Genomic DNA, 22,469 nt, shown 5'->3' with positions numbered 1-22,469 from the left:
TCGCCTGGCCTGGAAATCTACCTAGGGGGCCCTAGGGGGCCCTCTGGTTGCGAGCAGAGCCCCCTAACAGTACACTACAGGTCACCTAAATGAAAAGATATATTTCATCAATACAAACGCACCATCAGTAAACCAGAAGCAAAAGCACGACAAACATTAAACCAATTTAAACCCTCAAGTCGTAGTGTTTGTTTTACAAGTTAAAACCATGACTTACACACACTATGTTATAAACAACACATTTAATCATATTTATCATAGTTTATCACATTTATCATAGTTTATCATATTTATCATAGTTTATGCCGTATTACAAGTATAGCTCATTGAAATAAACTAATTTGTATTTTAAAATAGCATGATTTTTTTAAGAGAAATGCTTCCACAATGACGTTTTAAACGAGATATGTTTCTCATTGATATGTTAAATGTTTCTTCCCATTGATATTTTAAGGGAAAGACTGCAACATTTATATGTTGGGCGAGAGTGTGGTATAAGGAAGGCGAAGCAGCGCTCTGACGAGAGTCAATGACACCAGCGGCCACTAACACCTGCCTCTATCTCATAAGTGTTCTCAAACACTGTTTCCGCTTTGACTCACCTGGTGGCCAACTTACACACACACACACACACACACACACACACACACACACACAGTTGTCAGGAAGTGGAACTGTCTAGGAAGTGAGGTAGTGCAGGCAGGAACCATACATAGCTTTAAGATGAGGTATGATAAAGTTCAGGGAGCAGGGAGAGAGAGGACCTGGTAGCGTTCAGTGAAGAGGAGGGGCCAGGAGCTGAGTCTCGACCCCTGCAACCAAAATTAGGTCAGTACACAAAGGCTTGGCTAGGAACTGACTCGACTCCCTGCAACCATATAGGTGAGTACGCAGACACTGAATTATTTCTTTAAATACATACAGAAAAAAAAAAACTAATTTTGAGCGAAGTCAAACATGATCGGTACCCAACTTATTACTTAGCTAACTTTGCACTCACTGATTCATAACTTAGTTTACCTTGTACTCCAGGGGTTCCTAACTTAGCTAACTTTATGCTGCCAGGATTCCTAACTTAGCTGCCAAGTAACCTTGAGACTTCAGAACTTTGGCGCCTCATAATCAACTCTAAAGATTAACGGAAAGCGATGTTAATGTATCTCTAAGTATATAAAAGTTCCAGCATTTACACACACACACACACACATGACGACACTGGAGGACAGGAGAGATAGGGAAGGGATATGATAACGAAATATAAAATACTGAGAGGAATCGACAAGATGGACAGAGACAGGATGTTCCAGAGATGAGACACAGCAACAAGGGGTCACAGTTGGAAGTTGAAGATTCAGCTGAATCACAGGGATGTTAGGAAGTATTTCTTCAGCCACAGAGTTGTCAGGAAGTGGAATAGTTTGGGATATGATGTAGTGGAGGCAGGATCTATACATAGCTTTAAGAAAAGGTGATAAAGCTCATGGAGCAGGAAGAGGGATCGAGTAGCGATCATTGAAGAGGCGGGGCCAGGAGCTGTGAATCGACCCCTGCAACCACAGCTAGGTGAGTACAATTTGGTGAGTACACACATATGCACACGCACACACACACGCGCACACCCTGCATTTATGTCTTCAACTCGTCCTCTCTGGCTACTTGCTACCTTCCACCACCCAACCTTATTAAATAATAGTAATCAATAATTATTGATAATAATAATTATCATTGGCAGATGTGGTGTTACCGGCTCAGCCACCAGCGTCATGCAAGGTAATCCTGACACCAACCAGCCAGGTGATATGATGGTATTATATGATCTTGCTTCTAGGTCAACCTGGATGTTTACTGGCTCCTACACTGTTGCTCTCAGGTCAACCTGGATAGTTACTGGTTCCTACACTGTTGTTCCCAGGTCAACTTGGATGGTTGCTGGTTCCCATACTGTTGCTCCCAGGTCTACCTGGATGGTTGCTGGTTCTTACACTGTTGCTCCCAGGTCAACCTGGATGGTTGCTGGTTCCTAGTGTTGCTCCCAGGTCAACCTGGATGGTTGCTGGATCCTACACTGTTGTTCCCAGGGCTACTGGATGATTGCTGGTTCCTACAGTGTTGCTCCCAGGTCAACCTGGATGGTTACTGGTTCCTACACTGCTGCTCCCAGGTCAATCTGGATGGTTGCTGGTTCCTACACTGTTGCTCCCAGGTCAACGTGGACGGTTGCTGGTTCCTATACTGTTGCTCCCAGGTCAACCTGGATGGTTGCTGGTTCCTACACTGTTGCTCCCAGGTCAACCTGGATGGTTACTGGTTCCTACACTGTTGCTCCCAAGTCAATCTGGATGGTTGCTGGTTCCTACACTGTTGCTCCCAGGTCAACTTAGATGGTTGCTGGTTCCTACACTGTTGCTCCCAGGTCAACCTGGATGGTTGCTGGTATTGCGACCCCTGAATGGGTCACAATGTATATAATGTATATTACCTGTTCATATAATTTTATATTGTTTATATTTGCGATAATAGCTAAATTTTAAATATATTGCTTTATATTATTATTTGACTTAGTTATATTATTAGGTAGGATGTAACATTTATATTATTCAGTGCTCATAGTTCAAGTCTTGAAAGTCTAACTACTGTAATTATCGCTCGTTGGTCGTTACTCTGCCGGCTTCTCTGTGTTGCTGGGCAGCACCAGCACGGAGTCACGTGATCAGGGTGGTGATCACACCTCGCCTGGAGTAGTCTGTATGGGCCTGGGCTGCGCCCTCTTTTCTGTTTTGGCTTGGCTTCCGACAAGACGTGTCTTCCTTGCTGGCCCTTGTTGGAAGATCGTCTCTGTCGCTTTCTTGTTGTTGGTTCTATGGAACTCTGTTCACAGAACATTGTCTAGACTTGGTGATTTTCGACGTTGTACTGAGGTTGTGTGTCGCATAGACACTCTGAGAAACTCAGGTCCTGAGCTGTAGCTTCTGACCTAATTTGTACTGGTATCTGTGCACTGTCACAGTCGGGGATATTTCTTACGCTGAACTTAGATTCAGTAGTATGGGAGTTTTGTGACTTTTGTGAAGGATTTGCAGATGGTCCCTACTTAGTGTCGTTATATTATCTCCGTGTTCCTGATTGTGTGTCGCTGTTGCTTGTAATATTGCTGTTCGGCTTAACAGTCGCCTTATTGTTCAAGCAAGCTGTTCTGATTGCCAGGTTGGTCAAGAAGTTAGTTTATGTGAGGACTTTTAGTCAGTCACTAGTTAAGTCTAGTCGATTCCTCAGACATAGCGAACTACTTAGAGCACTTACACACGTACACACAAACTTACTTGTATACATTTGTATTATGTTATTAAATGTTAACAAAGTACCAGAAAGTACTCATAAGCCATAAAGATGTGATATGAGCCTTCAGCACAATACTACTGTACACGAGAGGAAGTGATTATTATTATTTTGTTTATATTGATTAACTTAATTTAATTTGATAATATACGCCTAGACAACTTTATAAATAAACTTATTAAATTTTAATTTCTTTGGTTAGTAGCCTACCAGTTGTAATCCTGAAGCACTATTGAATCTTACTAAGTTCTAATGGATAATTGGACCAGGATACTGACTACTTGTTACAAAAACCCAGTAACAGGCTGGATGCTAGAAGGGCAGTCCTTTCTAGTATTCACTGGAGATCTCTATGATTATTAGAAATCACGTTTTTTGTAACAGCTGGTTCCTACACTGTTGCTCCCAGGTCAACCTGGATGATTGCTGGTTCCTACACTGTTGCTCCCAGGTCAACCTGGATGACTGCTGGTTCCTACACTGTTGCTCCCAGGTCAACCTGGATGGTTACTGGTTCCTACACTGTTGCTCCCAGGTCAACCTGGATGGTTACTGGTTCCTACACTGTTGCTCCCAGGTCAATATGGATGGTTACTGGTTCGTACACTATTGCTCCCAGGTCAACCTAGATGGTTACTGGTTCCTACACTGTTGCTCCCAGGTCAACCTGGATGATTGCTGGTTCCTACACTGTTGCTCCCAGGTCAACCTGGATGGTTACTGGTTCCTACACTGTTGCTCCCAGGTCAACCTGGATGGTTACTGGTTCGTACACTGTTGCTCCCAGGTCAACCTGGGTGTTTGCCAAGACGTAAATTAGTCTCCTCTAGACGTCTTGTGGCAGAAAGTTGACACAGTAAGCGGACACTTAACAAATTATCGTGTCAATGAGTCCAGATTATTTAAAATTTTATTGAAAATGAAGGTTATTTCCAGAAAGAACTTACAATGGTAACAAGAAATAAATGGACTGAAGTACCAGCTGATTATACGGTGAATTTTGGATTTCACGAACTATTTTATTTAGACGTCAAAGTGGCGACGGGAAGAAAAATAAAATTAACATTAAACACAGACATGGAACACCTTACGAACAAATTATTTTAATGAAGTATAATTGACAATTTAAACAAAAGTAAAACAAAAAGGAGAAAATTACGATAGCAGTTTTTACAGTGACCTTCACATTAAAGACTCTAATTACTGGAGTCTTTGTGGAAAATTACATTTATCTGAATGTATCATTATATACATAAGAGTAAATGAACAAAGAAAATTATTATTTATCAGTTAGACAAGTAGGAATTTGGGACACCTAGGTCGCAAAAAATGTCCCCCTTCGATACCTACCACTGTCATATCCACAAGTTGCTCTGGACCTATTAATTAAATGAAATATGTATCACCAGGAAGGCTGGTAAATATATAAATTTGTGGACTGAATATTAAAATTAATAAGTGATTATATATACACACATTTACATAACAGAAGGAGAATATCTTAATATCACTCACCAATTCGACTGGAGATTAATGTGTATCATACTCAGAAAACCTCACTGTCTATACATGAAATAACACTGGCCAGAGTTAAACATAACAGACTTATCTGAGGTTCCTAGAGCTGTCTTGTCCAGTCGTCTGATATCTCAAGTTATGCAGGAATGCACATACAACAATTTCGCCTCCTATTTGAGAGGTGTCAGACCAATTTTACCCTCTAGAGCACGAAAATTCTTCCCATTATTCACTAACATCTGTGTAGTCTCAATTCAAACATGGCGAGTCTCTTCTGCACAGGCGCAGGGTTTCCCATTTTCGATAACATACTTCTTTTAAAAATACACTTTTAATCAGGTTTATTTACACAGCATAATATTCGGAAATTATTTTCCACAGTCTTAACAGACGAGACGTTTTAAATATAATTATTTAGTAAACATCAGGGTTTATGAAGAAACTGTAATGCTCTGTCAAACATTTACAAACATCAAAAGTAAACATTAATAACCACCAAGATGTTTACATCGGTGACGATCAACAAGAAAATTTTCAGTATTAATTTTATTCTAAAGTGAAAATATCAACAACAGCCTAACTGTAAACCTAAATAAAAAATATATTAGCCTAAACTGCAACACAGCCTATGAAGACCGAGAGGTGTGTATTATGTTGTGTATCATAGTGTATTATGTTGTATATCATAGTGTATTATGTTGTGTATCATAGTGTATTATGTTGTGTATCATAGTGTATTATGTTGTATATCATAGTGTATTATGTTGTGTATCATAGTGTATTATGTTGTGTATCATAGTGTATTATGTTGTGTATCATAGTGTATTATGTTGTGTATCATAGTGTATTATGTTGTGTATCATAGTGTATTATGTTGTGTATCATAGTGTATTATGTTGTGTATCATGGTGTATTATGTTGTGTATCACAGTGTATTATGTTGTGTATCATAGTGTATTATGTTGTGTATCACAGTGTATTATGTTGTGTATCATAGTGTATTATGTTGTGTATCACAGTGTATTATGTTGTGTATCATAGTGTATTATGTTGTGTATCATAGTGTATTATGTTGTGTATCACAGTGTATTATGTTGTGTATCATAGTGTATTATGTTGTGTATCACAGTGTATTATGTTGTGTATCATAGTGTATTATGTTGTGTATCACAGTGTATTATGTTGTGTATCATAGTGTATTATGTTGTGTATCATAGTGTATTATGTTGTGTATCATAGTGTATTATGTTGTGTATCATAGTGTATTATGTTGTGTATCACAGTGTATTATGTTGTGTATCATAGTGTATTATGTTGTGTATCACAGTGTATTATGTTGTGTATCATAGTGTATTATGTTGTGTATCACAGTGTATTATGTTGTGTATCATAGTGTATTATGTTGTGTATCACAGTGTATTATGTTGTGTATCATAGTGTATTATGTTGTGTATCACAGTGTATTATGTTGTGTATCATAGTGTATTATGCTGTGTATCACAGTGTATTATGTTGTGTATCATAGTGTATTATGTTGTGTATCATAGTGTATTATGTTGTGTATCATAGTGTATTATGTTGTGTATCACAGTGTATTATGTTGTGTATCATAGTGTATTATGTTGTGTATCATGGTGTATTATGTTGTGTATCATGGTGTATTATGTTGTGTATCATGGTGTATTATGCTGTGTATCATAGTGTATTATGTTGTGCATCATGGTGTATTATGTTGTGCATCATGGTGTATTATGTTGTGTATCATGGTGTATTATGCTGTGTATCACAGTGTATTATGTTGTGTATCATAGTGTATTATGTTGTGTATCATGGTGTATTATGTTGTGTATCATAGTGTATTGTGTTGTGTATCATGGTGTATTATGCTGTGTATCACAGTGTATTATGTTGTGTATCATAGTGTATTATGTTGTGTATCATGGTGTATTATGTTGTGTATCATGGTGTATTATGTTGTGTATCATGGTGTATTATGCTGTGTATCACAGTGTATTATGTTGTGTATCATAGTGTATTATGTTGTGTATCATGGTGTATTATGTTGTGTATCATGGTGTATTATGTTGTGTATCATGGTGTATTATATTGTGTATCATGGTGTATTATGTTGTGTATCATGGTGTATTATGTTGTGTATCATGGTGTATTATGTTGTGTATCATAGTGTATTATGTTGTGTATCATAGTGTATTATGTTGTGTATCATGGTGTATTATGTTGTGTATCATGGTGTATTATGTTGTGTATCACAGTGTATTATGTTGTGTATCATGGTGTATTCTGTTGTGTATCATGGTGTATTATGTTGTGTATCATGGTGTATTATGTTGTGTATCATGGTGTATTATGCTGTGTATTATAGTGTATTATGTTGTGTGTGATAGTGTATTATGTTGTGTATCATAGTGTATTATATTGTGTATCATGGTGTATTATGCTGTGTATTATAGTGTTTTATGCTGTGTATTATAGTGTATTATGCTGTGTATTACATTCTGTATCACACTATGCATCATACTGTGAATTACAATGTGCATCACACTGCATCACAGTATGTATTACAGTATATACAACAGTGTGTATACATTAAAGTTACTTCTTGATGGGATTAAACTATTGTTTCATGTTATTGCAAATGTTCATTGTGGTGTTGAAGTCTTGTTGTAGTGACTTCCTTCGCACCTAGTGTAGTAACTAGTGACAGCCTCGCACCTAGTGTAGTAACTAGTGACAGCCTCGCACCTAGTGTAGTAACTAGTGACAGCCTCGCACCTAGTGTAGTAACTAGTGACAGCCTCGCACCTAGTGTAGTAACTAGTGACAGCCTCGCACCTAGCGATTACCTAGTGACAGCCTCGCACCTAGCGTAGTACCTAGTGACAGCCTCGCACCTAGCGATTACCTAGTGACAGCCTCGCACCTAGCGTAGTACCTAATGCCAGCCTCGCACGTAGCGTAGTACCTAGTGACAGGCTCGCACCTAGCGTAGTACCTAGTGACAGCCTCGCACCTAGCGATTACCTAGTGACAGCCTCGCACCTACCGTAGTACCTAGTGACAGCCTCGCACCTACCGATTACCTAGTGACAGCCTCGCACCTAGCGTAGTACCTAGTGACAGCCTCGCACCTAGCGTAGTACCTAGTGACAGCCTCGCACCTAGCGTAGTACCTAGTGACAGCCTAGCACCTAGCGATTACCTAGTGACAGCCTCGCACCTAGCGTAGTACCTAGTGATAGCCTCGTACCTAGCGCAGTACCTAGTGACACCCTCGCACCTAGTGCAGTACCTAGTGACACCCTCGCACCTAGCGTAGTACCTAGTGACAGCTTCGCACCTAGCGTGGTACCTAGTGACAGCCTCGCACCTAGCGTAGTACCTAGTGACAGCCTCGTACCTAGTGCAGTACCTAGTGACAGCCTCGCACCTAGTGCAGTACCTAGTGACAGCCTCGCACCTAGCGTAGTACCTAGTGACAGCCTCGCACCTAGCGTAGTACCTAGTGACAGCCTCGCACCTAGCGTAGTACCTAGTGACAGGCTCGCACCTAGCGATTACCTAGTGACAGCCTCGCACCTAGCGTAGTATCTAGTGACAGCCTCGCACCTAGTGCAGTACCTAGTGACAGTCTCGTACCTAGCGCAGTACCTAGTGACACCCTCGCACCTAGCGTAGTACCTAGTGACAGCCTCGCACCTAGCGTAGTACCTAGTGACAGCCTTGCACCTAGCGCAGTACCTAGTGACAGCCTCGTACCTAGCGTGGTACCTAGTGACAGCGTCGTACCTAGCGCAGTACCTAGTGACAACCTCGCACCTAGCGCAGCACCTAGTATCAGCCTCTAACACATTACAACTGCCGGCAGGGAATGCAGTTGTAACTTGCCCTCCCGTGAATCAAACTGCTCCCCCCCTCATTACTCAGGTGCTACATTACCCCTAAGGATGCAACGCTTCCCAGTAAACTCAACAACGACACAGGTGGTGGCATGATTAACGGTATGATGTTCGACATCATACCGTCAGTCACAGCTATGATGACATCATAGCGTGAACGAGACATTCTCTCTTGCCATCCCAATACAAGCCAGAGACACACATGCTACCACAGGTGTGCTGGGCACGCTACATGTAGCTACCTGCGCTATTCCACGGCGCCTCATGTAGACGCATCTACCACACTCGTTGATTCAAGTTTCCCATAAACTTTTACACTGCGCATGAGATACCAGATATATTAAGCAAACTTCATAAATATGCTTGTAACAGACAAGTGAACTGTCGATACAAATCCAAATGTGCTCTTGTTAACTCCTTTTGTGGCCTAGTTCCTAAGCGTTTTGTGTATCCATATGTTCTCGCGCTGCCCTCCACACGATGGACATGACGAGTGCAAGAAACTAGCGACTTCGGCGGCAAAATCTAATAGCGTAGAGCACTTACAATTTATTTTTTTACATCAATTTTTTTTCAGTTTCTAAATTGTTTGCACCAGCCTGGTAGTTATCACTGGCATACAGCGGTGAAAAATAATCAAGATTCAAATTATTGATACGATAGGCCCATGTGAGTCTTCGCATTTGTGTCCTGACAGACACGAACACGACAAGTGTGATTCCTTGCCGGTGAAGTGGCCTTTGTTACCTGACACCGTGTTATTTAGCACACGGTGTCAGCCACACTGGCTAGGTGGCCACACCAGCACACATGGTGTGGGCTACACTGGCTAGGTGACCACACCAGCTGCACACGGTGTCAGCCACACTGGCTAGGTGACCACACCAGTACACATGGTGTCAGCTACACTGGCTAGGTGACATCACCAGCAGCACACGGTGTCAGCCACACTGGCTAGGTGACCACACCAGCTGCACACGGTGTCAGCCACAGTATGGGAGAGATGCATGTATGGGAGATGCATGTATTGGAGGTGTATGTATGTATGGGATATGTATTTATGGGAGAGATGTATGTATGGGAGAAATGTATATATGTATGGGAAAGATGTACGAGTCTCAGTGTACACACACTTGAGAGTTTGACTGAATCTCGTATTTTATACAAAATATTTTTGATGGCAGTATACAGTGAATTTTAGTCTTAATTACCCATGTACAATTTTTTTATTTTACTAATAAAGACTAACAACGTCAGGTTACTTATCGCTTCAAACATTACGTATCTATCAAATTTACTGTCATTATCAACCTGCTACTGTCGTGATTAATACACACTCACATTATATTAATCATAATCACGAAGAACGTGACTCACGGAATCGTAATGACACGATTGCAGACTATACCACGGGCGGGGTTAGAGCCCCGGTCTGGGTTTTTAAAACTCTCTGATCGCGGGTTCTAACCCCGCCCGTGGTATGTTATTTTCATAATCACAAAGCTAACTAAAACTATTCGGATTCTATTTTTTTCCACTTTCCATAATCCATATCCATAATTCGTTCCATGTCATCGGCACGTCAACAAATTTAGACGAAATAGAGAACAGCTATTTATGCCGAAAGAGATGCTGGATTCTTAGTGAGGCAAGCACCCTGTTGGGAGTGGCACCCCCACAAGAGAAGAGAACTCTATCCTAGGTACAAACCACTCAAACACCAACGTGTTAAGGTACCCAGCGTCGCGGACCACGTGAAGTTGATAGGATTCAAACCTAACTGATTGCGTGTACGTGAGAACCACCATTATTATTTATTATTATTACGAAACGCTAAACCCATAAAGGTTATAATGTGCTTGTGGAATGGGAGGTAATTATATTTGATGTGAGGAAGGAGAGTGCAAGTGGAGTGAGGAAGTGAATGTGCTAACCTCAGCATGGTGGGCAGACCTCTGGTTGATTCTCTGTATGACGCTGCTGGGGGAGACGTCAAGGAAGGGCAACTTGATGGGGTGTCTGGGTGCTGGGGGACTGGGACTCCACATCTTCTTGGCTGCTGTGTCCCAGTGGGGGGCACCGTACATCATCCTCCACATGCCGGGGTCGTCGCCCCCTCCTGCCAGGGGTGTGGCCGAGGTGGCCCGCGTCAGGGGCGTGGCCTTGCGCCTCAGGTGGGCGGACTCCAGGGGCGGGGCTCTGAGGCCGCGGGCGGTACCTGGGGGACGTCCCCCGGGCACACCGTTGAGGGTGTTCTCCCGACGGAGGGCGGTGCTGGGGACCAGCTGGGGGGTGACCTGCAGCCCGGGCAGTGACTTAGAACGCCCTGGGGTTGGGGTGAAGGGTGCACCCAGCAGCAGCGGGGGTTCAGGGGCAGGGGAAGCTGAGTGTGGGAGTGTTGTGGAGGTCTGCCCCGGCTGCCCCACACCAGCGTGAAGACCTATGACGACGCTACTCACACGGGGCGCTGGGGCGGGGGCGCTCACCCCCGCCCGCTGCTGCCCTCCCCACACTCATGACACGCCCACTCGCACACACCTCAAAAGTTTCTGTCCACGTCCATCACAGATAACTAAGTCAACTTCTCTCCAATAACCACCATATCAACGTACACGAGACAGTTCCTCCTCTTAACACCTGTGCTGTTCAAGAGAGGTGGAGTCAGTGATGGAGTGAGAGGTGTGAGTGATGGAGTGGGAGGTGTGGGAGAGTACTCGTCCTGGTCAACAGGTAAGGTGGGACTGATGCCTGCAGCTCCCTGCCTCACACACCTGTGCTGGCTGTCCCAGCAACACATCAGACACCATCGATTGTACAGTTGCGGGTGCCGACCCATGCATAACAATACTCTTGACATTATGTGGACCATCTTATATTCATATACAGTTCAGATATAATTATAGTCTTAAAACATTCCTTAAAAGATAACAGAGCATAGCGTGCAAGATTCAAAAAGATTAACATAGTTATACCTGGCAATAAGAGAAAATGGTAACTCATTAGTCAAAGAAAATGTTTCTGAAAGTCAAACAAGGATATATATACACTGAGAAGTGTACGAGTATATCTTGTATATTCAATGAAAATTTACTTAAATCCTTATTATAGGGGTTTAATTATTTTTGGTTGGCAGTGAAAGGGTCATATGCAGCCCTAATGATCCTTTGTGTAGTCGATATGCTTTAGACCCAATTAAGAAACCATGTTTGTTACGTCAACCTCGCTTGTTAGACTGCGCCAATTAGCGAAGACTCGTGCAAATATTTTTCTTGTACAGCGGCAACATGCATGCCAGACTCATACAAAGGCATGACTCAAGATACAGCTGTAAACTCTGGCAAGACACGAAGACTAAACTTCCAATTTTAGTTTACCTAATAATTGTTGTTTTCCCCAGGAGAAATGCACAAGCAGGAGGAAAAGACTTTGAGTATTAACGCTGAATGTTAGTAACCTAGGATAATCCAATAAAGCCAATCATTGTGTCTCATTGTCACCGACGTCCATTATTATTATAATCAAAAAGAAGCGTTAAGCCACAAGGGCTATACAAAATTCAACTCACAAGAGTCCACTAACACCCAGATGCCTACTTGCTGCTAGGTGAATCGGGACAGCAGATGTAATCAAATGCAGAACGTCTCCATACACCCGAGGACGAAGCCTGAGTCTTTTGTGATCTGACGAGGCGACCACTGAGCCAGAAGCAGACTCAACCTAGTTATCTGTAATCAATGATTATAACAATTAGATCGCAACCGGAAGGTCTAGCGTTCGATTCCCTGGGAGGGTGAAACGTAAGAGCAAGTAGTCTCCTTACACGTGCCACCCCTGCTCACTTAGCAGTAAATAAGCACCTTGTGTTAGAAGACTGTTGTGGTTCGCATCCTAGGGAGCAGTGAACCAGATCATGTGCTAATATATCCTAGTCTGCGCAGCATCGTACAAGAACTTTTCTTTTAAATAAGCAACTTTCAATTAAGCAAGTTCTACCCCTTCTTCAAAATGAATGGCTGTACACAATATACAACTTTATATCAAAGTTTGATAAGAAAACATTGGTAATTTCGTTAATACAGAAACTGCTGCGAGAGAACGCCATGGAGACAGCAGCAGCAGAAGCAGCACTTCCCGAATACTTGGAAGAAAGTGGAAGCAATTAAAGGCTGGAAGAGACAGAGAGGGTATATGTGTAGGAGGTAAAGATGGAATGAGATAAGCAGGAAAGAAGAACTGAAGAGGGAAGCGGGAAAAAAAAAAGAAGTATTTCTAAAACACAAAGTGACAGGTGTAGTGTAGCCTCTTGCAACAAGGAGGTCAACGTAAGTCTAACATGCAACCTTGCATCAGAGCCCCCCCCCCCACACACACAAAATACTGCGTGGAATAAATAAGTTGGATAGAGACACGATGTTCCAGAGAGGGGACACAGAAACAAGGGGTCACAATTGGAAGCTGAAGACTCAGACGAGTCACAGGGATGTTAGAAAATATTTCTTCAGTCACAGAGTCGTCGAGAAGTGGAATAGCCTAGCAAGTGATGTAGTGGAGGCAGGAACAATACATAGCTTTAAGACGAGGTATGACAAAGCTCAGGAAGAAGAGAGAGACGACCTAGTAACGATCAGTGAAGAGGCGGGGCCAGGAGCTGAGTCTCGACCCCTGCAACCACAATTAGGTGAGTACACACACACACACACACACACCTGGTCAACCTCTAGTCTACATATATATTACGTGTTTCCCTTGTTAATATCTTGATGTTCCAGCTCCGTATTTACAAACATCACTGTTTGTTCATCATAGTGAATTAGTCAGAAAGTCTCACGACTCTAGGCACATGAGACTTTCTGACTAATTCACTGAATAACCCCGTGTGACAATACTGTGATTCATGATACCAAATATAATGACGGAGTTATTCAGTGGAGCTCCCTCGTAATTTCTTCTGACTAGCTTCTCGTAAAGACCACAATCAATCTCTGTAAGACAATCTCATATATGGACTATAGCCATAACAATGCTTGTAAGGTTCTCTCGAATTGACAGAACTCGCATAGCAGGGAGAGCATCGTGGATTACCTACTGACTTTCTTTAATTCCTTCCTGACCACTGGACTCGGCCCTCGAGTCACTGAATCATTTACACTTGTGCACCTATTTTTTCCCAGCCGTCTCTATCCTCACCGAACACAAGTGTATCTCTTCGGCAGTGCATCGGCAGACCAATTTGGTCTCCATGGTCCTAGAGGAAAACAACGCACAAACAAAGAGGATATCAACGATATCTTGCAGTGAAGCCTGACCACAGCTGGCTGGCCAGTCCACGGAAATCACAGCTAGGCAGATACAAGTGTCGTCAATAACTGAAGACACTTGTCTTCATACACCACCAATGCAGGTCTCTGGATCAGTAAAATGGATTCCACACTTGTATGTTTCAAATCTGTAGAACATACAGCAATGCCAATGATAATAAAGATGCCCGTTCAGGATACCCATAAAGATGGCCACAAAGGGTGCCCATAAAGATGGCCACACAGGGTGCCCATTAAGATGGCCAAACAGTGCCCATTAAGATGGCCAAACAGTGCCCAAAAAGATGGCCACACAGGTGCACATAGATAGCCACAGGGTGCTCAAAAAGGTGGCCATACAGGGTAGTGAGACGAGTAAGTCTAGGGATATCACACTATACATTTGCTTACTCAACAACCTTTACATCCGTGTGCACACGGATGTACATGTGCACAGAGGTATATATGAGCACACCGGTATGCATGTGCACAGTGTATAAGTGTGCGTGCGTGCATGCATGCGTGTGCTTACGGTCGGCTGACGTGATCTATCTTCGATGCTTTATACTTTGAAATCTTGCAGGGACTAATCTACACTATGATTATTATTATTTTACCTCAATGCCCGTCGCCCGCCAAGGTACGGTGACCCAAACAGGAAAACACATTCACCATCATTCAATCTATCGCTGTCTTTCCAGAAGTGTACTGACATCACAATCAGTTTATCTCACTGACTGCAACCTCCCCACCCGTCTTTCAGAGTGCAGGCACTGCCTATCCCACCTCCAAGACTCATGTCAGACTAACTGGTTTACCTGAATTCTATCATAAAAGTTACCCTGCTCATACTCTAACAGCACGTTCATTAAAATGCACTTGTCTCCACTCATATCTAACACGCTCACACCAGCCTGCTGGATGCTCAAGCCCCCAACCATTCCTGGGACGATCCCTGCCCCTCTTACCTTCCACCCAGGATTCATACATCCTTTACGTCATTCTGTCCCTGTTCTTCCCCTCTACATGCCCACACCACCTCAAGCCTCGATCTCCTCACCCCACTTATTATTATTATTATTATTATTATTATTATTATTATTATTATTATTATTATTATATTATTACCATTATTATTATTATTATTATTATTATTATTATTATTATTATTAGTAGTAGTAGTAGTAGTAGTAGTAGTAGTAGTATTACCATTATTATTATTATTATTATTAAATTCACTGGGAAGCGCTAGGCTCGTAAGGGTCAACTGGCGCGTGAAACTCTTCTTCAACTATAGCGGTCACTAGTTCGTCTCATTTTTGTACTCGTGATAACAAAAAAACAAACTGGGAATATTCTACACTTACTCTGCATCACTGACCACTAACCTATGAATACAAGTTTTTGTTTAACGTGCAAATAAAATCTTTTACAATGGTCTTGCGAACACAAACATCAAATGGGCACAAAAAAATTACAATGCATATATTTTACCTAAAACAACTGTGTGTGTACCTCAGGTATCTTCACTGATACTTGACTACTTACTGATCTACCCTTGACTCACATGTGGTAATTGTGTATGGGGATCTACGTCAGTAAGTCATTATTAAGTGGTGTAGAAAAGATACTTCCGCTAGTGGATGTTGCTCACTTGTGATGCTGCCTCCAGCTGCTGCTTCTCACCTGCTGCTTTCTCCGTGCATGTTGTACTGTACCTTTTTTTTAAGACTGATGAAACGAACACATCGTGTCCAGACTGAGGGACTGATTACTTCAAACTCTTTAAAACATCATCCAGCGTTCTTTCTCTGTACTAGACTGATAAAGCCACTGGTTAGCGAAACGTTTCCGCAATAAAGATTCCCAAGCGTTGTACAAGTGTCTCATTTATCAACAACAGTTCATCTTAAAAACTGCTGTTACTTAACAAAAATCTGATGCCAGAATGCTCAGTCACTCAGTCATGTTCCAGACAACACTCACCTCCACAAGTCAAGAATCTAAATCTGCTCAACATGAAAAATATCAACATTTACTACTGTTATTAGTATATACACAGAACACTCAGTACAAATATTGACCCAGTGCTTATAATCTTCTAGGAGAGCTGCAGCACACCACATACACACAGCACCAGGAATATAATAATAATAATAATAATAATAATAATAATAATAATAATAATAATAATAATAATAATAATAATAATATCTTTATTGAGTCTGTATAGCCCTTGTGGCTTAGCGCTTCTTTTTTGATTATAATAATAATAATCTTTATTGAATGCAAGTACATGTCCTAGCTGACATCAATGACATACTACTCTATAGAAAGCTGCTTGTTATGCAGATCATTTCGGACAAATTAGGTCAGTTTTTGTCCCAGGATGCGACCCACACCAGCCGACTAACATCCAGGTACCAGTTTTTAACTGATGGGCGAACAGGGACAGGGACAGCAGGTGTCTCATGGAAACACGTCACTGTTTTCCAGCCGTGACGGAGGAGATTCGAACCCCGGACCTCACTGTGAGCTGAGTGCTCTAGCGGTCGAGCTACGGTTACTAATAAATTACACAGAATTTAATTTTTTTATATAATTCGTGTTAGGCGCTAAACCCATATGGGTCATTCAACGCAAGACGTGGTGGAGGCTTGATCCTCCGTCTGCCGAGCGCGAGACAGACGGAGGATCAAAGCCAGGGGCATTCTATACAGTATGTCACTGATGTCAGCTATGGTCTGTACAAGTTGTATCATGTACTTGTAGAAATAATGATGATGATGATGATGATGATGATGATGCTGATTATTATTATTATTATTATTATTATTATTATTATTATTATTATTATTATTATTATTATTATTATTAATTATTATTATTTTTAATATTATTATTATTACAATACTCACCACAGTGTTGAGAGCTACATCAGAGAAAGAACGTTTTCTATGAAGACTTTCCTCATGCAAGGCGCTTCTGAAAGAAAACGTCAACATTACATAAACGGAAACTAAAGAATTTAATGCAAGCCACATATTCTGTCAAAATTTGAGCTTTAGGTACATAGCATAAAAAAAAGCTATAGTCTTGATGACACACAGATTTCATGGGGCTATTAAAAGTACATTATGTAGATATAGCCTAAGATAAGCCAATAAAGACAAACATTACAAGATACGGTATATAAAGCTAAATACATTATTATATCCAAACATCCAAGTGTAATGAACACTGGTCAGTGGCACGAGAAGAAATAGCTGTGTAATGAGGAACCCATCACTTTAGTATCTTAACTGAAATATCCGGTAATTTCCTTTGACCTTAATCATGTCAGGAGAACTGATAGTGGACAATGACTGTGGCCCGGGTCCAGTCCCTGGACCCATTATGTACCTTTGTAATATTTTGACTACCGCCCACAGGATGGGTATGGGGTGCATAATAAAGATATTAAACTAACTAACTAACCGTGGCCTGGTGGCAAAAGCACTCGCTTCACTCGCTCATCAAGATACCCATCACTTACACAACCCAGGACAACATGGGTTTAGAGCAGGTCGCTCCTGCCTGTCCCAACTACTGGACCACTATGACAAGGTCTTGGATGCTCTAGAACATAAACAAAAAGCAGATGTATACACAGACTTTGAGAAAGCCTTTGACAAGTGTGATCATGGTGTAATAGCGCACAAAATGCGTGATAAAGGAATAACAGGAAAAGTTGGTAGACGGATCTATAATTTCCAAACAAACAAAACACAAAGAGCAGTAGTAAACAGAGTAATTTCTCAGGCGGCTACAGTGAAAAACTCTGTTTCACAAAGCACAGTATTCGCTCCCCTTCTGTTCTTCATCCTCATATCTGACATAGACAAAGATGTAAGCCACAGCTCCGTGTCTTCCTTTGCTAATGACACCCGAATTGTCAAGACAGTGTCTTCCATCGAAGACACCGCAAGACTCCAAGCGGACATCAACCAAATCTTTAAATGAGCCGCAGAAAACAATATGAAGTTCAATGAAGTGAAATTTCAAATACTGAGATATGGAAAACTAGAGGAAATTAAAACTGTAACAGGATATACAACAAATTCTAGCCACACAATACAGCGAAACACTAATGTGAAAGACCTGGGAGTGATAATGTCACAAGATCTCACATTCAAAGACCACAACAATGTATCTATCTCATCTGCTAGAAAAATTATAATATGTATAATGAGAATCTTCAAAACTAGGGACGCCAAACCTATGATGATTATCTTCAAATCACTTGTTCTCTCTAGGCTGGAATACTGCAGTACACTAATTGCCCCCTTCAAGGCAGGCGAAATTGCTGACCTAGAATATGTACGGAGAACCTTCACAGCACACATAAGTACGAGAAAACACCTAAATTACTGGAAACGGTTGAAATTCCTCGACCTGTACTCTGGAACGCAGGCGGGAGATACACGATTATATACATTTGGAAAATCCTAGAGGGATTAGTACTAAATCTGCACACGAAAATCACTCCCTACGAAAGCAAAAGACTTGGCAGGCGATGTAACATCCCCCCAATGAAAAGCAGGGGTACCACTAGTACACTGATAGACAACACAATAAGTGTCAGGGGCCCAAAACTGTTCAACTGTCTCCCAGCATACATAAGGTGACTGTCTTCAAGAAGGCTTTGGACAGGCACCTAAAGTCAGTATCTGATCAGCCGGGCTGTGATTCGTACTTTGGTTTAAGTGCAGGCAACAGTAACAGCCTGGTTAATTAGGCCCTGATCCACCATGAGGCCTGGTCACAGACCGGGCCGCGGAGACGTTGACCCCCGAAACCCTCTCCAGGTATACTCCAGGTATAGTAAAAAAAAAGCTACTGCAAGGCTAAAGTACCTCCATAGAAAGGCAAAGTGTGTACCTACTGAGGCTCGCAGGACCATATGTTTACAGCTTATACAATGTCATGAAGATTATTTTTGTTCTTCATTGTACTCTTCTTTAACGAAAAAATATGAAAGACAGAATGCAAATCACCAGGAACAAAATGGTGAGATTCATCCTGGGCTTGGGTTCAAGAGAGCATGAAAGCCAGAATGAATTATAATAAATGAATATGTTAAACGCTGAAGATAGAGTTAAGCAACTGAAGTTAAATCATGTTTATAAAATTACTCACAAGTAGTGTCCAGAATATCTTGCTGCCAAGTTTGTCAACGTCAGGAATCAAAACCAGTATGGTACTAGGGGAAGTGAACATAGTTATGTAATACCTACAGTAGGCGGTCAAGTCTCAAAACACCTTTTATTATTCAGCAATAAATGGGTGGAACTGACTGCCTACACTTGTCAGAACCAGCCCTAGCATGAGCCAGTTCAGGAAGAAAGCTAAAAAGTACTTAACAAATGAAGCCTCGGAAAGGGAGGAGAGTAATTTCTTATATAGTTAACATTGGTGTACTGTGGAAACTTACTGAGATACCAAATAACTCCCAAAACATTCCACGAAACGTTTCACAGTATATGAGCTTTACAACCCCTTAACACCCACACTAACACACCCTAGTTGGCAGAGGTAGTGAGATTGTACATATTATTTGATATTTACCCTTCAAGGAAGGTTTAGGTAGGTTTATACAGTAGTAACTAGTATTAGAATTAGAGAAATAACCGTAGATATTATTAATTTAGTCCTAGGACCATAACATAGGTAGGATTAGGCCTTTAATATAGGCGAATATTAGCTAGAGCACTGGCAACCCCATGCTCGAAGGCGGGGGTGAGAGAGATTCCAGCTATTTTCTTGGAGTACAGACACGATAGCAATCAGATATGTTGCATCAAGCAGCACAGAGAACCGGCATTCATACACTTGACCTGGAGAACACAACATCATAGAGACTTCTCGAAGTATTAGGAGTATTCGCCTCTTCCCAGGCCCACCCCAGTAAGACAGACCTTTAACTTGACTCACGAAATCGTAATGACATGATTGCAAACAAACCAAACCACGGTTCAGACATTGGGGACATCACATATGAGAGGACCCTTGGAGCTAGCGATCACGTGGTTCTGAGTTTTGATTACGTAATAGACATGCAAGTGGAGAGGGTAACAGGAGTCGATTGGGAAAAGCCAAACTATAAAAGGGGGTCTACACAGGTATGCGGAACTTCCTGCGGGAGGTTCAGTGGGCCAGAGAGCTGGTAGGAAAGTCAGTGAACGAAATGATGGAATATGTAACAACAAAATGCAAGGAGGCAGAGGAAAAGTTTATTCCCAAGGGTAACAAAATTAATGGGAAGACCAAAGTGAGTCCTTGGTTTACCCGAAGGTGTGGGGAGGCAAAAACTAAGTGCATTAGAGAATGGAAGAGGTACAGAAGGCAAAGGACCCAGGAAAATAAGGAGATCAGTCGGAAAGCCAGAAACGAGTATGCACAGATAAGGAGGGAGGCCCAGCGACAGTATGAAAACGACATAGTATCAAAAGTCAAGTCTGACACGAAACTGCTGTATAGCCACATTACAAGAAAGACAACAGTCAAAGACCAGGTGATCAGGCTGAGAAAAGAAGGTGGGGAACTCACGAAACGACCAAGAGGTATGTGAGGAGCTCAACAAGAGACTTAAGGAAATATTCACATTGGAGACAGGAAGGACTCTGGAAAGACAGGACAGGGGGGGGGGGGCACCAACAGGGAATACACCAACAAGTGCTGGATGACATACACACAACTGAGGAGGAGGTGAAGAAGCTGCTAAGTGACCTTGATACCTCAAAGGCAATGGGACCGGACATCTCCCTGTGGGTCCTTAGAGAGGGAGCAGAAATGCTGTGTGTCCCATTAACCACAATCTTCAACACATTCCTTGAAACTGGGCAACTACCTGAGGTATGGAAGACGCCAAATGTAGTTCCCATTTTTAAAAAAAGAGACAGAAAAGAGGCGCTAAACTACAGACCAGTGTCACTGACGTGTATATTATGCAAAGTCATGGAGAAGATTATCAGGAGGAGAGTGATGGAGCACCTGGAACGGAACAAAAGCATAAATGACAACCAGCACGGTTTCATAGAAGGCAAATCCTGTGTCACAAACCTTCTGGAGTTTTATGATAAAGTAATAGAAGTAAGAGACAAGAGAGAGGGGTGGGTTGATTGCATCTTCTTGGACTGCAAGAAGGCCTACAACACAGTTCCTCACAAGAGATTAGTGCAGAAACTAGACGATCAGGCGCATATAATGGGAAGGGCACTTCAATGGATCAGAAAATACCTGACAGGGAGGCAACAACGAGTCGTGGTACGTGATGAGGTATCACAGTGGGCACCTGTGACGAGCGGGGTCCCACAGGAGTCGGTCCTAGAACCTGTGCTATTTTTGGTATATGTGAATGACATGATGGAAGGGATAGACTCAGAGGTGTCCCTGTTCGCAGATGTGAAGTTAATGAGGAGAATTAAATCAGATGAGGATCAGGCAGGCCTTCAAAGAGACCTGGACAGGCTGGACACATGGTCCAGCAACTGGCTTCTCGAATTCAACCCTGCCAAATGTAAAGTCATGAAGATCGGAGAAGGGCAAAGAAGACCGCAAACAGAGTATAGGCTAGGTGGCCAAAAACTGCAAACTTCGCTCGAGGAGAAAGATCTTGGCGTGAGTATAACACCGAACACGTCTCCGGAAGCACACATCGACCAGATCACTGCTGCAGCATATGGGCGCCTTGCAAATCTGAGATTAGCTTTCCGATACCTAAGTAAGGAATATTTCAAGACACTGTACACCGTGTACGTCAGGCCCATACTGGAGTATGCTGCACCAGTCTGGAACTCGCACTGAGTCAAGCACGTTAAGAAATTAGAGAAAGTGCAAAGGTTTGCGACAAGGTTAGTTCCAGTGCTAAGGGGAATGTCCTATGAAGAAAGGTTAAGGGAAATCGGCCTGACGACACTGGAGGACAGGAAGGATAGGGGAGACATGATAACGACATACAAAATACTGCGTGGAATAGACAAGGTGGACAGAGACAAGATGTTCCAGAGAGGGGACACAGAAACAGTTGGAAGTTGAAGACTCAGATGAGCCACAAGGATGTTAGGAAGCATTTCTTCAGTCATAGAGTGGTCAGGAAGTGGAGCAGTCTGGCGAGCGATGTAGTGGAGGCAGGAACCATACATAGCTTTAAGACGAGGTATGATAAAGCTCATGGAGCAGGGAGAGAGAGGACCTAGTAGCGTTCAGTGAAGAGGCGGGGCCAGGAGCTGAGTCTCGACCCCTGCAACTACAATTAGGTGAGTACGGTTTGGAGTTTTGAGACTCTCTGATCGCGGGTTCTAATCCCGCCCGTGGTATTTTTTTTCAGATCTTTAATTTTCTCAGTATTAGTTGGCCAATG

General features: G+C 42.2%; 1 protein-coding gene across 4 annotated transcripts in view; it reads right to left on the bottom strand.

Annotated features, from left to right (window-relative positions):
- Positions 1–22,469, bottom strand: part of LOC128685596 (TOG array regulator of axonemal microtubules protein 1) — a 398,406-nt gene that overhangs the window by 262,358 nt on the left and 113,579 nt on the right. For all 4 annotated transcript variants that reach the window (XM_070087883.1, XM_070087884.1, XM_070087885.1 and 1 more), the window contains exon 6: positions 16,987–17,053. In XM_070087883.1, coding sequence (XP_069943984.1) covers positions 16,987–17,053 — 67 coding nt within the window. The remainder of the gene's footprint in view (positions 1–16,986; positions 17,054–22,469) is intronic.

Source organism: Cherax quadricarinatus, chromosome 23 (assembly GCF_038502225.1).
Source record: "Cherax quadricarinatus isolate ZL_2023a chromosome 23, ASM3850222v1, whole genome shotgun sequence".
Taxonomy (NCBI): Eukaryota; Metazoa; Arthropoda; class Malacostraca; order Decapoda; family Parastacidae; genus Cherax; species Cherax quadricarinatus.
The sequence above is the reverse complement of the archived record's forward strand: the minus strand, read 5'-3'. Positions and strand labels throughout refer to the sequence as shown.